Here is a 14,791-nt window from a genome sequence, read left to right as displayed (position 1 = left end):
TAAAATGCCATAGGCTTGTGCTAAAAACATTAGCATGTTGTATTTGTGGGGAAAATGTGTCCAGATAAAGACAAGTGTTTGTCTGTGAGCCTTGTGAAGCCTATTTGTGCACTTGTGTATAAAATTGTTGCTATTAAGCCATGTTTAACTTTACAGCACTTCACAGAAATCCCACTGCTGACTAGTGTTTTGGAGGTGTAACTGCAGAGTGACACAGACACACCACCACCTCACAGTGGCGTAGGCTACAGCGTAGGGCCTGCATAAAGCTGACACACAACTACAAATCAGACTTGAACACCAGCGAAGCAAAATAGCACTGTGAGGGGCAGACAGAAGGAGCTACGGAAACTCAGTAGGTACAGAAGAGACGATATGCAGCTACTTCATTTCCACAGGATTAAGAATAACAGTAAATAAAAATAACTCATAGTTATAAAATTCACAAACACTCAACAGAAATTTAAAATGACAAATAAAATTTACGATTATAGTTTAGGTCGTGGATCAGGAAAAGGGGGGCGGGGGGCCCACAGAGGCTGCTGGTGCACAGGGCCCAGGGTTCGGTGCTACGGCCCTGCCTGTCAGTAAACAAACTGCTGTTGACACGTTATGTGACTGTAAATAAAGTAAAGTCATGCAGTCACACACAACACGCGCAGGTTATCATTGTAAAACATGATGAAACACAGTAACATAATTATCTCCAGGTAATACACCCCACCACTACCAACACGCCGCCCCCCACGGTAGCTACGCAGTGACGTCACAGACAGAGAAGATGGCGGCTGTGCTGAAGGCGGAAGGTAAAGGAGCTTTAACAGACTGTTTTCCCTTTAAACACCTGCTGTTCTCCGGTGTCTGCTCTTATTTAACCCGGGTTAATGTCTTTATGTAGCCAGACGTTAGTGTCCGCTGACTGGCTCGGCTCAGCTCGGTGTAACCCGGAGGGAGAACCCTGCAGCTCGGCTTTAATCACTGCTGACAGGGACCTGCCGTTAGCCTATCCGGCTAGCCGAGCAGCTAAACAGCCAAACATGAGAATGACTTATTAATCATTAGTTTATATCAGTCTGAACGGGTCGGGCTCTAACGGAAGTAACTGACGTGTTCAAACCTGCTGTCAGATTTTGTGATGGTGCGAAGCGGACACTCGTGTAAACGTTAGCTTTAAAGTTAGCCAGCCGAGCAGGCCGGGAGCAGCTGAGCTCCCGCAGCCCGGAGAGAGGCTCCGTGAGGCCGCCACAGCAATCAGGCGAGTCTGCGGTCTGAGCCGGGCCTCCGGGAGACAGAGACACACATCCATCTGTATGTGTGTGTGTTTAATGTTGTTACTGATGTTGATTATTCACACGCACACACACACACAGAGCAGGATGGAAAACTGAAAGTGTTATGTAACTCAGCACACACACTGATACACTGTCAGTTATGAACACACACTCTCCACATTTAAAGTGGGTGCAAATTCAGCAGTTGCTAGGCAACAGGGAGCTATTGAAGGAGTGTGTGTGTGTGTCCTATTGATCAGACTGTTGACTCTGTGTGTGTGTGTGTGTGTGTGCAGCGGGGCAGTGTGGGCGGCCGTGTGTTGTGTGAGACTCATCCTGCATGGACTCGTCGCCATGAGCAACAAGGAGATGGTTTCCACAGAGACAGGTCAGTCCCAGCCATTCATCATCACTCACACCTGCACATGTCGACACTTCCAGCTCAGTTGCTATGGTAACCAGCTGCTGCTGGTGATGTCGTCTTTTTGCCTCAAAGTGATTGTCAGGCGTCAGGGCTGGGTACCTGTATTCCTCACCTGTATGGTAGTGACTGAATGAACTCGGTACTGAGTAGTATGGAAACGTCTCTGGTCAGTGGATACCTGGTCTGATCACGGACCGTCCCGTCTTCCCACCGAGTCATCAGACTTTCTGTTACAGCCGTCTCCAGTGCCACTGTCCTCTTGATGATTGGTCAGTTGATGGACGAGGAGAAACTTGTTGCTGAGTTCAAGAAATAACTCTCAATCCTGTCGTTATAAAGACAAAGGCCAAAAAGACGATATCATCAAGACTATATTATAGACTATATCCTACCTGAGGTGGATGGGGTAACAGGAAATGTGTGTGTGATGCTCAGTCGCGGGGTGTTTCTGCCCTCACAAAATGCATCAGTGATGAATGTCTCAATTTTATTGCTAATTAGAAACAGAGTTGGCGAGATAGAAACTGTACAAGATAACATTCATGTAAACTAAATGAAAGAGAAATATATCGAACCGTTAATGTAGGAGATGATCAATACTACAGTCTTTAGTCATTTGGCCTGTTTAGTACCGAGTTTCGGTACCCATCCCTACTGCTACAGGAACTGTCTGTCTGATCCATCACAGTGTCACTGTGTGAGGATTCAACCCAAAGACTTCATCAGCAAAGACTCTGTTGATTTAATGAGTGAATCACGACAGATCTCTGTGACTGACTCTGTGTTACATGTCTTCTCGTGGACGTCCTGCACAGACACGCGGGTCACTGTTAGGATGTCTCAGTGTCATTTCAAACTTACTGATGAGTCTCCAAATAGACACGTAACACATGTCTATGTAAATGTGTGTGTGTGTGTGTGTGCAGAAAACAAAGGACAGAGGAAGGTGTTTCTTCCTAACAAGCTGTTGGAGTGTCTCCCTCGTTTGTCCAGTCTGCCTAACGAACGCCTCAGATGGAACACTAATGAGGTGAGTGACTCAGTTTGGCCTGATTCACGGCACTCAACGCAATTAATGCTTCAGCGACAGGTTTCAGTCGTCACGCCGCAGACCCTCTTTGCTTTTTTATAGTCTGAGTCTATTTCTGTCACCTTAAGTAGAGAGGAAGGGAGCGATCACACCAAGATGAAACGCTAGAAACGCGATGCCAGTAAAACCATTGTTTTCCCATGATTCGGCGCGTCTGACCGGCGTTCAAGCGTCTTTTAAGACGGGCGTTTTTCCGGCGTCTTTTTAGTCGCGTATTTTTGTAGACGCTTCTTTTTAGATGCGCGTTTTTAGACGCTCGTAGATGCTGAAAAGTTAAAATATTTTCAACTTTTTGAGCATCACACACCAGTAGCTAGCGCGCATTGAATAAAGGGCCGATCACACAGAAATGAGACGCTAGAGACGCGGACGCTTCAAAGACGCTTGAAACGCTGGAAGCGCTCATTCAATGCGCGCTAGCTACTGGCGCCTGACGCTCAAAAAGTTGAAAATATTTTAACTTTTCAGCGTCTACGCCCGTCTAAAAAGAAGCGTCTACAAAAGCAGAAAGTCGTCACACCGAACACAGCTTTACAGCCTCGCTGTAGTGGTTATGTTAAGTCATGTGACCGTGGTGTAGTTTGTTTATAGCCTAGCGATAGATTTTTACTTCTGCTGATTGAATTCAGACTTCAGTAATGATAAAGTGGTGTTGAGCTGCGAAGATAATACCAAAGGCTTTTTGACGAGGGAACCAGGGTGACGCTACCTTCAGGGTTGGACGACAGAGAAATGTCAACCCTGCAACACTCTATCAGGCCCCGATCCGAATGCCACCAGTAAAAAAAAAAACACTTACTACGCCTTTTTATTGTTGCCAGGCAACCATGCCATCACCTCCTTACCCTAACCTTCTCCTGCAATCAATCTACTGTTTATTTATTGTACTTTTTACTTCCTGACATGTTGAGGCAGAGGGTACTGTCTGTAGCTCTGGTTGAGGGTGAGAGGCTGTCAGCAGATAAACAGAGATCTGTGTGGGTACATGAGACCCTAAAAAAGAGGCTGGATCATGGGGAGTACCACCAGTTGGTCCAGGAGCTTCTCCTCCATCATGGACGTTTCAAGTACTGCACTTATCTGCTTCCATGCCTGCTGTTTTCTATTGAGATGGTGCTAACTGTGGTTTGGAAAGTACCCAGCAATAACGTCTCTGTCTGTCTGTGTGTTTGTGCAGGAGATAGCTTCTTACCTGATATCATTTGACAGACATGATGAGTGGCTCTCCTGCAGCCTGAAAACCAGGTACTCCTCTCGGCGACTCTCACAGAGCTGCTCAGGTGAAGCTGGTTCACACCTGATGACTCAGTCTGCTCTGGTTGTTTTTCTCTTTCAGGCCAAAGAACGGCAGCATCATCCTGTACAACAGGAAGAAGGTGAAGTACAGGAAGGATGGATACTGCTGGAAGAAAAGGAAGGATGGAAAAACGACGAGAGAGGACCACATGAAGCTGAAGGTCCAGGGCATGGAGGTGTGCAGCACACTGCTCCCCCTGCAGGACACACTCTGTATCTGCACTAACAACTATGATATACAGCATAACTTTATTATTATTAGGGACCGGGCAGCTGCGAGGACCCTAATAAAATCACTTTGGTTACAAAAAGAAACACATTCATTAATTCACTGGAATTTCTCAATTGTGGGTCAGTCAGCCATTTTGAATTTACTTTTCATGTTTTGGGTGTTTTTGGCCATTTCTGACATCTTACTTACTCCTCCGTGAGATTCTGCTGGATTGACTTTGAATTTGGGTCGTAGCATCTAAAGACAAAGTTCCCACGGTCATGGAAAACCTGGAAAAGTCATGGATTTCGTAAAATACTTGTCATCGAATCTTGTTGCTTGGACAGACTGATGCTGCATATTAATATATGAGGGTTATGAATGCATGAATGTTGCTCACTTCTGCCTGTTGTGTGCTTGCAGTGCCTGTATGGTTGCTACGTCCATTCCTCCATCGTGCCAACATTCCACAGACGATGCTACTGGCTGCTGCAGGTCGACACACACACACACACACACACACACACTAATGTACATGAAACATCCTGAACTGAAGTGAGAGTCAGTCACTCATCAATACATCTGTGATATGTGTGACAGAACCCAGACATCGTGCTGGTCCACTACCTGAACGTGCCGTCCCTGGAGGATTCTGGGAAATGCAGTCCGCTGCTGTGTGCGGTGGCCGACCGCCACGACAGTGTGAGGTGGAGCCGAGACGACCTGCTGAACCAGCTGAAGCCCATGTGTACGTAACAAATACAAGTACTTCATCTACACGTGCTGTCAGGGTATCGACCCGGTGGTGTTCACGCGCAGTGCTTGTGTCTCAGTTCACAGTATGAAGTGTTCAGTGGGATCAGGTGATTTCAGTATTGAAGAGTTGGTTCAACACATTCTGGACCGGCAGAGAACCAAACCACAGCCGCGCACACACGCCTGCCTCTGTAACACCGCCCAGGGTAATGCATCACTGTGACATCACTCTGTGACATCACTGTGTGACATCACTGTAAGGTAAGCTAACCTGCCTGATGCTGTGTGTCTGTGCAGTATCTTCAGGAGTGAACATTCCCCACCGATGTAACAGCACCAAGCATCGCATCATCTCCCCCAAACTGCCTCCCTCCTCCTGCAGACCCTCCCCCTCCCCCCTCTCGTCTGAGGCGGGGGAGGCAGGGCGAGGAGGAGGAGGAGGAGGAGGAGGAGGAGAAGCCAAACTGCCCCACCTCCAGGCTCAGAGCAGCCCCGTCTCCTCTCCCTGCCCCTCGTCCACGTAAGTCACTCACACAGGAAGCTGCAGTTCAGAGATGTACAGGAGCCCGGAGGGAACAAGTGAACGTCTCATAGTACAGTTACTGTATTGTGTGTACTGTGTATGTGTGTGTAAGTACACACTGGATGTGTTTTGTGTTGTAGCGCGACCTCGTCGCCTCCTCAGCCGCACAGAGCCACCATCACCATGGGTAACCACGGCAATGGCTTTTACAGTGACCACCGCGGCAACCTGACGACGGTGGCGCTGCCCCAGAACGCCGTGCTTGTCATGGCAACAACTACCAGCATCGCAGGAAGAGGGGGGCAGGGGGGAGGAGGGGGAGGCGGTGAGGAAGCGGGGCCAGGCAGGAGCCTGTCGCTCACCCACTCTGGACAGTTACTGCTCTCCCCCGCTCTCTCCGCTCCTACCGGCGGGCCCACTTCCCCTTCTCCTCCCTCCTCCTCTTCCCCCGTTCCCCCCTCCCTCCCCCCTCCTCCCGTCCAGGCGCCGGGGGTGGCCACCCTCTCCCTCACCCTCCTCCCTTCGCCTGTCATCGGAGGCCTGCTCCTCACCCCCTCCTCCTCAAACACCTCCTCCTCCTCCCTCCGTTCGCCGCCTCCTCCTGCTGCCGCCTCTCCTCCCTCTCCCCCTTCCACCCCCTCACCGCCCCCAGCTCCCCCCTCCCTCCCCCCTGCCTTTGACCCTGACTCTTTCCTCAACTCCCCCAAACAGGGTCAGACATACGGCGGCCCACCTCCTCCCTCCTCCTCCACCCCATCCCCTGCCCTCTGCTCCTCCTCATCCCCCCTCTCTCCCCCCTCCCTCGCTCTCTCACTGTCCCCCACCTCCACCCCTCCCTCCTCTGTATCCCCTCCCTCCTCCCTCTCCTCCCTCTCCTCCTCTTCCTCCTCCTCTGAGGCAGACAGGAGAGACTCAGCTCTCCCCCTCTCCTCCTCCTCTTCCTCCTCCTCCCCGCCCTCGTCCTCCCTTCCCCCATCCCTCTCTCTCTCCTTGTCTCCCACCTCCTCTGTGGCTCCACCCCTCCTACCTCTCTGCCTGGAGCTGGGAGCACTTGGGGAATCGGAGGGGGGGAGGCAGGAAGAGGAGGGGAGGAAAGATGAGGAGGAGGTGAAGGATAGGAGAGACGACGACGACGACGATGATGATGATGAAGGCAGCGCTCCTCCCACTAAGCTGGCTCTGCTGCAGGTGAGTCTGTAAACAAACTGAGGGACTACTTACCTCAGTGAGAACTCGTATTCATCCGCCCCGTCTCTCCTTTTTTTTTTTCTCTGTGATTCAGACAAGCCACGCTTCCTCCTGCTCGTCTCCACGGCAACAGACAGGAAGTAGCACCGCTTCACTGCTCCTGGTTTGCCAGGACTCAGCGAGCCAACCCACCCAGCCGGCCAATGAGACGCAGCGACAGGCCACCGGACAGCTGCCGTTGGTCCTGGAACAGCCCTACGATCACCTGCCTGCACCTGATGCTGACTCCACCTCTGCCGCTGTCGCCATGGATACAACTCATCTGGCGACGCCCCCAGTCCAGGTAAAGGAGGAGAGCAGGCGGGGCTACGACTCAGAGGACACCTGCATGGACACGCAGCTGGAGGAGGAAGCGGAGCCCTGCGAGCGTGGAGGGGAGGAGCTGGACATCTCCTTCGACAGCCAGTTTCCTGATCTCATCTCTGACCTCATCACCGAGGAGGCCAATCCCGTTGCAGCTCATCCCGCTGCCATACCTGCCGCTACGCCGAACCCGGCCGTGTTCCCGGCGGGGGTCCGCTACATGGTGCCCCCCCAGCCCTCCCCCTCCTCGTCCTTCCTCCCCTTCCCTCACCCACTGCCCTCCTCCTCCTCCACCCGCCTTGCCTCCATCACAGACTTCTCCCCTGAGTGGTCCTACCCCGAGGTAATTAATAATCAATACCAATCAATTATTTATCAATCAATCATTGTAAACAGTTAATCTATTATCAATGAGTAATCATTATTGACAACTCATCAGTTATCAAGCAATAATCAGTACCAATCATTATTCAAGCAATAATCAATACCAATAATCAATTATCAATCAATAATAAATACCAATCAATCCATAACTAATCCATATCAGTTATTTACAGTCAAGAATCAATTAATGAACAATACTGAAAATCAATCTTAAATCACTTATCATTATCAGTAATCAATTATCAAACAATATTCAATGCTAGTCAATAAATGAAATATCAAGAATCAATTATCATGCAGAAAGCAGTACCAATAATCAATTATCAATGAATAAACAGTACTGATAATCAATCATAAATCACTTATCAATATCAGTTATCAATTATCAAACAATATTCAGTACTAATGATCAATCAATTCCTGATCAGTAATCGATACGAATAATCAGTTATCAAGGAATAATAAATACCCATCAATCCATAATTAATCCATATTAATTACTCACAGTCAATCAATCAATCAGTAAACAATACTGATAATTGATCATCAGTCAGTAAATTATAATTAGTTATTGATAATGAGGTTAATAATGAGATCAGCATCTTTAACCTGTTAATCAGTGATGATTACACTGAGTACATTTTATTTTCAGGTACTTGTACTTGAGTATTTTTATTTTCTGTTTCTTGCTCCTTCTGACATCTCCAAGGTACATGTTGTAGTTCTTACCGCGTTCCATTTCTTTTACAGATTCAGATTATTGATACAAATCTAATCAATAATTAATAATGATGTATTATTAACGATTAAATGAAGTTATTAAGCTGAGTACTTTGTTCTCAGGGTTATTTATGAACCTGAGGTCAGACTAAATGACTCAGTGATGAACATCAGAGACAGTGAAGGGTTAATAAAGGCGACGAGCGCTGAGCAAAGTCAAAGTGACACCTGTCAGGAGTTACACATTAAAAACATTCAAAGAATAAAAAGACTCACATTTAGTGTGAAATCCACTGATGTGAAGAGGCTCAAACTGCAGTCATTCAGTGTGAGGTGTTCTTCTAACTGTCCACACGGGGGCAGCAGAGTCCTTCCTGCCCTTCAGTACAATACAATACCTGATCAGTATCTTCACCACGACTGTTGTCACATTACTGAAATGTTTAACTTTGATACATCACCTTGAAAAATATCAGTATCTGATACCAGGAGGAAAAATTGACATAGAGGGGATACAATGTTAAAGGTTTATTAAAAGATAAATATAACGAGGCTATAACATGATGATGATGATGATGATAATGATGGTGACCTGGTTATCAGCAGAGAACAGCAGAACGTCTGAAGGAAACATTAACAATCAAACATACCTACATTAATTTTTGTTTTGATTTTACACTTGCTAAGGCAAATGTATGTTTTCCTCTGCAACAAAGTTCCTTTGAATTCAACTGATTTAAACTGTTAACAGAAGGTCAGTGAGAGAAGGCGAGGGCTATGTAGAGTAAGTTAGAGGAGTTTTATCTTCTTGAGTTCTGTCCTCTCAGGTTTTATCTACTAGAGAGCTATCTTCTTGAGTTTTATCTGCTGGAGTTCTATCCTCTTAAGCTTTATCTTCTTGAGTTCTATCCTCTCAAGTTTTATCTAGTAGAGTTCTATCATCTTGAGTTTTATCTTCTGGAGTTCTATCCTCTGGAGTTCTATCCTCTTGAGTTCTATCTTCTTGCGTTCTGTTTTCTTGAGTTCTATCCTAAGTTTTGTCAACTGGAGTTCTATCCTCTTGACTTCTATTCTCTTGAGTTCTATCTTCTTGGGTCCTATTTTCTTGAGTTCTATCCTCTTGATCTCTGTCTTCTGGAGTTCTTTCTTGTTGAGTTCCAGCCTCTTCAGTTCCATCTACTAGAGTTCTGCCTTCTTTAGTTCTATCTACTGGGGTTCTATCTTCTTGGGCTCTATTTTCTTGAGTTCTGTCCTCTTGAGTTCTGTCGTCTTGGGTTCTATTTTCCTGAGTTCTCTCCTCTTGATCTCTGTATTCTGGAGTTCTTTCTTGTTGAGATCTAGCCTCTTGAGTTCTATCTACTAGAGTTCTGTCTTCCTGCGTTCTATTTACTGGGGTTCTATCTTCTTGGGTTCTATCCTCTTGAGTTCTGTCTTTGTGGGTTCTATTCTCTTTAGTTCTGTCCTCTTGAGTTGTGTCCTCTGGAGCTCTTTCTTGTTGAGTTCTAGCCTCTTGAGTTCTATCTCATTGAGTTCTGTCTTCTTGAGTTCTATATTCTTGGGTTCTATTTTCCTGAGTTCTATCTTCTTGATCTCTGTATTCTGTAGTTCTTTCTTGTTGAGTTCTAGCCTCTTGAGTTCTATCTTCTTGGGTTCTATTTTCTTGAGTTCTGTCCTCTTGAGTTCTGTCTTAGTGGGTTCTATCCTCTTGAGTTCTATCTACTGGAGTTCTTTCTTGTTGAGTTCTATCCTCTTGAGTTCTGTCTTCTTGGGTTCTATTCTCTTGACTTCTTTCTTGTTATCTTCTAGAGTTCTTTCTTGTTGAGTTCTATCCTCATGAGTTCTATCTACCAAAGTTCTATCTACTAGCGGTCTATTCTTTTGAGTTCTGTCTTGTTGAATTCTATCTTCTGGAGTTCTTTCTTGATGAGTTCTATCCTCTTAAGGTCTATCTACTAGAGTTCTATCCTGAGTTCTGTCTTCTTGGGTTTTATTCTCTTGAGTTCTGTCTTGTTGAGTTTTATCCTCTTGAGTTCTGTCTACTAGCATTCTGTCTTCTTGAGTTCTATCTAATTGAGCTCTATCTTGTGGCTTCTTGAACTCTATCTACTAGAGTTCTGTTTACTGGAGTTCTTTTTAAGAGTCCTAGCTTACTTCAGATTAAATGTGTTCAGTTGTCATGGAAACGTAGATGTTCTTAAAACAGATGTAAATATATCGGTCAGTAACTCTGACTAAACCTGTGTGTGTGTGTGTGTGTCTGTGTGTGTGTTAGGGAGGTGTTAAGGTATTGATCACAGGACCGTGGAGCGAGCTGTCGGGTCGATACTCCTGTGTCTTCGATCAGAGCACTGTCCCCGCCTCGCTGATCCAACCTGGAGTCCTGCGCTGCTACTGTCCAGGTACACACACACACACACACACACACACACACACAGCATGAGGTTATTGATTTGTGATAGTTCAATAAAACATAAATACGTTTAATTATTTTTTGCTTTGGTGCATCATTTGTTTTTCTGATGGCAATGAAAGATTCAGACAGACTGATGGACTGTGTCTCTGTTCCAGCCCATGAGGCCGGTCTGGTGTGTCTGCAGGTTCTGGAGTCCGGAGGTTCTGTTTCCTCTTCAGTTCTGTTTGAGTATCGAGCGAGGAACGCCAGCTCTCTGCCCAGCTCGCAGCTCGACTGGCTCTCATTGGACGGTCAGATCCAACTCCTCCACCTGTCACACCACCACAAACACAACCACTTAACACAAACACCACAGTGACTTCATTAACTTTCCTTCAGTTGTCTCTACATCCATGGGAACACTGCAGATATCATTCAGCACACTGAACTGTGTCTTTTAAAATCACTGCTTCAAAAGTCTTTTTACCATATTTATTACATCATAATTCCCTCTCTAATATCTGTTTTATGTTGCTGTGAAAACATCGACACATTTTCCATTACATTACATTGAACACATCACGATAACATTTTAATTTACCTTCATCCAACACTCATTTTACTGAATAAAGTGTGAAAGCATCATAATGTGACTCAGTGTTAGCTCCACCGTCTGCTAACAGCTAATATTAACTAGCCGCTGACAGCCAACTAGCTGCTAACAGTTAAGAGCTAACATTGACTAGCTGCTAACAAATGACAGTATCTAGTATCTTACATTAACCATTTGCTAACAGCTAACGTTAACTAGCTGCTTACATTTAAAAGCTGGCAGCTAATGTTAATAGCTTCCAACAGTTAACAGCTAATATTAACCAGCTACTAACAGCTAATGGTAACTAACTTCTAACAGCTCAAGGTAACTAGTTGCTAACAGCTTATTTTAACTAGCTGCTAACAGTTAACATTTACTAGATGCTAACTGTTAACAGCTAACAGTAACTAGCTTTTACCAGTTAACAGCTAACATTAAGTAGCTGTAAACAGCTAACAGTAACTAGCTTTTACCAGTTAACAGCTAACATTAAGTAGCTGTAAACGGCTAACATTTACTAGCTGCTAACTGTTAACAGCTAACAGTAACTAGCTTTTACCAGTTAACAGCTAACATTAAGTAGCTGTAAACGGCTAACAGTAACTAACTTTTACCAGTTAACAGCTAACATTAAGTAGCTGTAAACGGCTAACAGTAACTAACTTTTACCAGTTAACAGCTAACATTAAGTAGCTGTAAACAGCTAACATTTAATAGCTCCTAACAGTTAACAGCTAATAGTAACTACCTTTTACCAGTTAACAGCTAACATCAAGTAGCTGTAAACAGCTAACATTAACTAGCTGCTAACAGCTAAAGTTAACTAGCTGCTAACAGCTAACGTTAACTAGGTCTCCTCCTGCTGATGGGAGATTACTGAGTCCTTTTGTCCTGATGGCGTCCCATCAGGACACTGTTAGTCTGAAGTCCTGTCTTTTAGCCTGAGACAGAACAGAAAAACAGAGCACCGACATTGGTGATGTCATCTGATTTGCTGGTAGGTGGAAGGAAAATATCGGCTGATAAACTGTTGGATTTCTAGTTTGCAGCCTTCGGGGGGCGCTACAGAGGCTTTAATCAGAATTATTACTGATAAGCTTATCAGACTATTGATTACTCTGTGTTTTACTTATTAGGTTTTAATATATTTACTCAGGGGAGATGGGGACAACAGGGTGCTGCAGGAATTAGTCCTAAAACCTGGAAAATTAATTAGCATGTTAGCACTTCCTGTCCACTCGTTTTGAAGTCAGTATGTTTTTGTTTAGATGTGTAAAATAAGGTCTTTTGTTAACACAAGCTGAAGAGAGATTAATGTTTTATTTTATGACATAAAACACATCAGTAAATACCCCACTGTGAATTCAGAAACTTTTATGTGTCTTAAAAAAGATGATTGCTAACAAGTGGTTAATTGAGACGACAGAATGTAGAACATTGGATTGTGTAGTTGATTTGCTAACTGGCTAGCTAACGTCAGACTGTCTCCCTGTTTCCCTTTTTGACGGATGAATGCAGACTAATGCTGTCTGTAGGTGAGGAGGGTTATTTCCTCTCACGCAGGTGCAGAACCTACATGCCGGATGGTCATTGGCTGTAGTCTTTGTGGTGTGTTCATGTGCAACTTTTGGCCTCAGACATGTTGACATGAAGTGGCGCAGCAGGGAGCCGTTAGAGACGGTGCTGCAGAAGTTTCCTGAGAATCATCATGTTCTTAAGTTTCCTTCAGTTGGTAGTTGTCTGTACGTCTGTGAGACACATTATCCAGCTCACTGTGAGTGGAGACACTTTGACTACATGGAGACACAGAGACTGATAAATGTCCTGTGAGGACGGACACACAACATGGTATGTGTGTGTGTGTGTGTGTGTGTGTGTGTGTGTTAGTGGACTGTCTGTCCTCCACTTTATCCCTTTTTGTCTCTCTGTCTGCCTGCTGTCTCTGCTCTGTGTCTGTCAGTGTGTGTGTGTGTGTGTGTGTGTGTGTGTGTGTGTGTGTGTGTCCGTCCCTGTCTGTGATTGATGTGCTGGAGCTGTTTTCCACTGTCATCACCTGGAAACACTCTCACAGTCATCAGCTGCTATTTCTGACTCTCCCTGTTGATTGACAGGCACACTAACCAATCAGATTTAGTCTCTCCCTCCCTCCCTCCCTCCCTCACTGTGGGTTTCCCACCATGCCTTGCTGCTCTGCCTCTCCCTCTCTCTTTTTAACTTGTTGATCCTCGCACGCTCGCTCAGTCTGCTCACTGTGCGTGTGTTAAATCTCAGCCTGCGTTGTGTCTCTCGTCAGCTCATCGTCATTGTCACATTTTAAGATCGAGTGTGTGTTAACTTATCCTGTGACATCACAGTGGACAGACACACACACACACACACACACATAGACAGAGAGAATAAGAAGAAGGAGGCATGATTTTTTGGACAGACAGACAGAAGATGGACGTAGGACAGAGACAGGATGGTGTCGGTAGGACCAGACTCTGTGTGTGTGTTTCTGTAGGGGTTGTCATGGTTACACAGCTGCTCAGTAACACAGCAACCACCTACAGTTAAGGTAATAGTAATTATAATAATGATGACCAATGGTGGGAACCTGACAAACAAATGAGAAGTGAGTGAAATTTTCAGAAATACTTTGTTACCTTTACTGTTACAGATGTGATTGTTTAGTGTCCACTTTATTAGGTACACCTGTGCAGTCTGCTGCTGGTCTACCTTTCTGATGTCTGTAATTCATTGAGTCTGACAACCATTATGAGCTTTATGCAGAGATGTTAGATTGTGCAGCTGTACCTAATAAAGCGACCATTGAGTACATTTAACTTTGTACAGTCGCTGTCGGTCTCTTTAAACTGATGTGAAGATTCACACAATTCAAGCAGTTTGTCATGAATATGATGCAAAAACGCGCACAATGTTTTGGACCAAAATCCGTGCTCAGTGTTTAAAAGCCTTAAAATGAATTAGATAATCTTACATTTGAAATTCAGGTCTTAATTTACAGTAGGGGTGAGAATCTCCAGGTACCTCACCCTTTGATTATGATTCAGAGGGCAAAGACTCAATGATAAGATGATTATTGATGCATCAAAATTTTTGATTTCAGTACATGATTTATTTTTCTTACTGTGTGACTACTTGAGACTGTTAAAACATAGCATACTGTATTTGTAGTGATCCAAAATTATATAACTAGATTAATTTACTTGCATACAATGTGGCTGTTGTTCAAGTCCCTTTTCCCTTCGACCTTATATTCACAATACTTTCATACTGTGACGTTCAAACCAGTCAGATTGTTTCCACCTGTGGTTGCCCACACTAATCTGTAGTGTACATTTGTAAATCGATGCCAAATCGTCTGTATCGCAGTGCATCTAAGAATCGATTATTTTATCGACCCCTAATTTACACCAACATTTTATTTAATTGGATTTATCCATCTTTTAATTTCTTTTTGTCAAAACGTGTGGGACCATGTTTAACAACAGCAAAACTACAACACCTTTTTGAAAATCCTTTTTGACCTAAACTCAATTGAATCCAGTCCAGAGATATTTAATGTTCAAACCAAA

At 44.9% G+C, this 14,791-nt stretch overlaps 1 protein-coding gene across 3 annotated transcripts in view; it reads left to right on the top strand.

The window, feature by feature from the left end:
- The first annotated feature begins 742 nt into the window (after positions 1 to 742).
- camta2 (calmodulin binding transcription activator 2) overlaps positions 743 to 14,791 on the top strand; it is a 33,488-nt gene continuing 19,439 nt past the window's right edge. For all 3 annotated transcript variants that reach the window (XM_078164245.1, XM_078164246.1, XM_078164244.1), the window contains exons 1-13: positions 743 to 806; positions 1,568 to 1,659; positions 2,622 to 2,725; positions 3,963 to 4,030; positions 4,122 to 4,257; positions 4,716 to 4,787; positions 4,893 to 5,040; positions 5,126 to 5,254; positions 5,346 to 5,568; positions 5,712 to 6,759; positions 6,854 to 7,465; positions 10,499 to 10,625; positions 10,795 to 10,929. In XM_078164245.1, coding sequence (XP_078020371.1) covers positions 1,626 to 1,659; positions 2,622 to 2,725; positions 3,963 to 4,030; positions 4,122 to 4,257; positions 4,716 to 4,787; positions 4,893 to 5,040; positions 5,126 to 5,254; positions 5,346 to 5,568; positions 5,712 to 6,759; positions 6,854 to 7,465; positions 10,499 to 10,625; positions 10,795 to 10,929 — 2,836 coding nt within the window. In that variant the 5' untranslated portion in view covers positions 743 to 806; positions 1,568 to 1,625. The remainder of the gene's footprint in view (positions 807 to 1,567; positions 1,660 to 2,621; positions 2,726 to 3,962; positions 4,031 to 4,121; positions 4,258 to 4,715; positions 4,788 to 4,892; positions 5,041 to 5,125; positions 5,255 to 5,345; positions 5,569 to 5,711; positions 6,760 to 6,853; positions 7,466 to 10,498; positions 10,626 to 10,794; positions 10,930 to 14,791) is intronic.

This window comes from Epinephelus lanceolatus, chromosome 22, assembly GCF_041903045.1.
Source record: "Epinephelus lanceolatus isolate andai-2023 chromosome 22, ASM4190304v1, whole genome shotgun sequence".
Taxonomy (NCBI): Eukaryota; Metazoa; Chordata; class Actinopteri; order Perciformes; family Serranidae; genus Epinephelus; species Epinephelus lanceolatus.
This window is presented reverse-complemented; position numbering and strand designations above follow the sequence as displayed.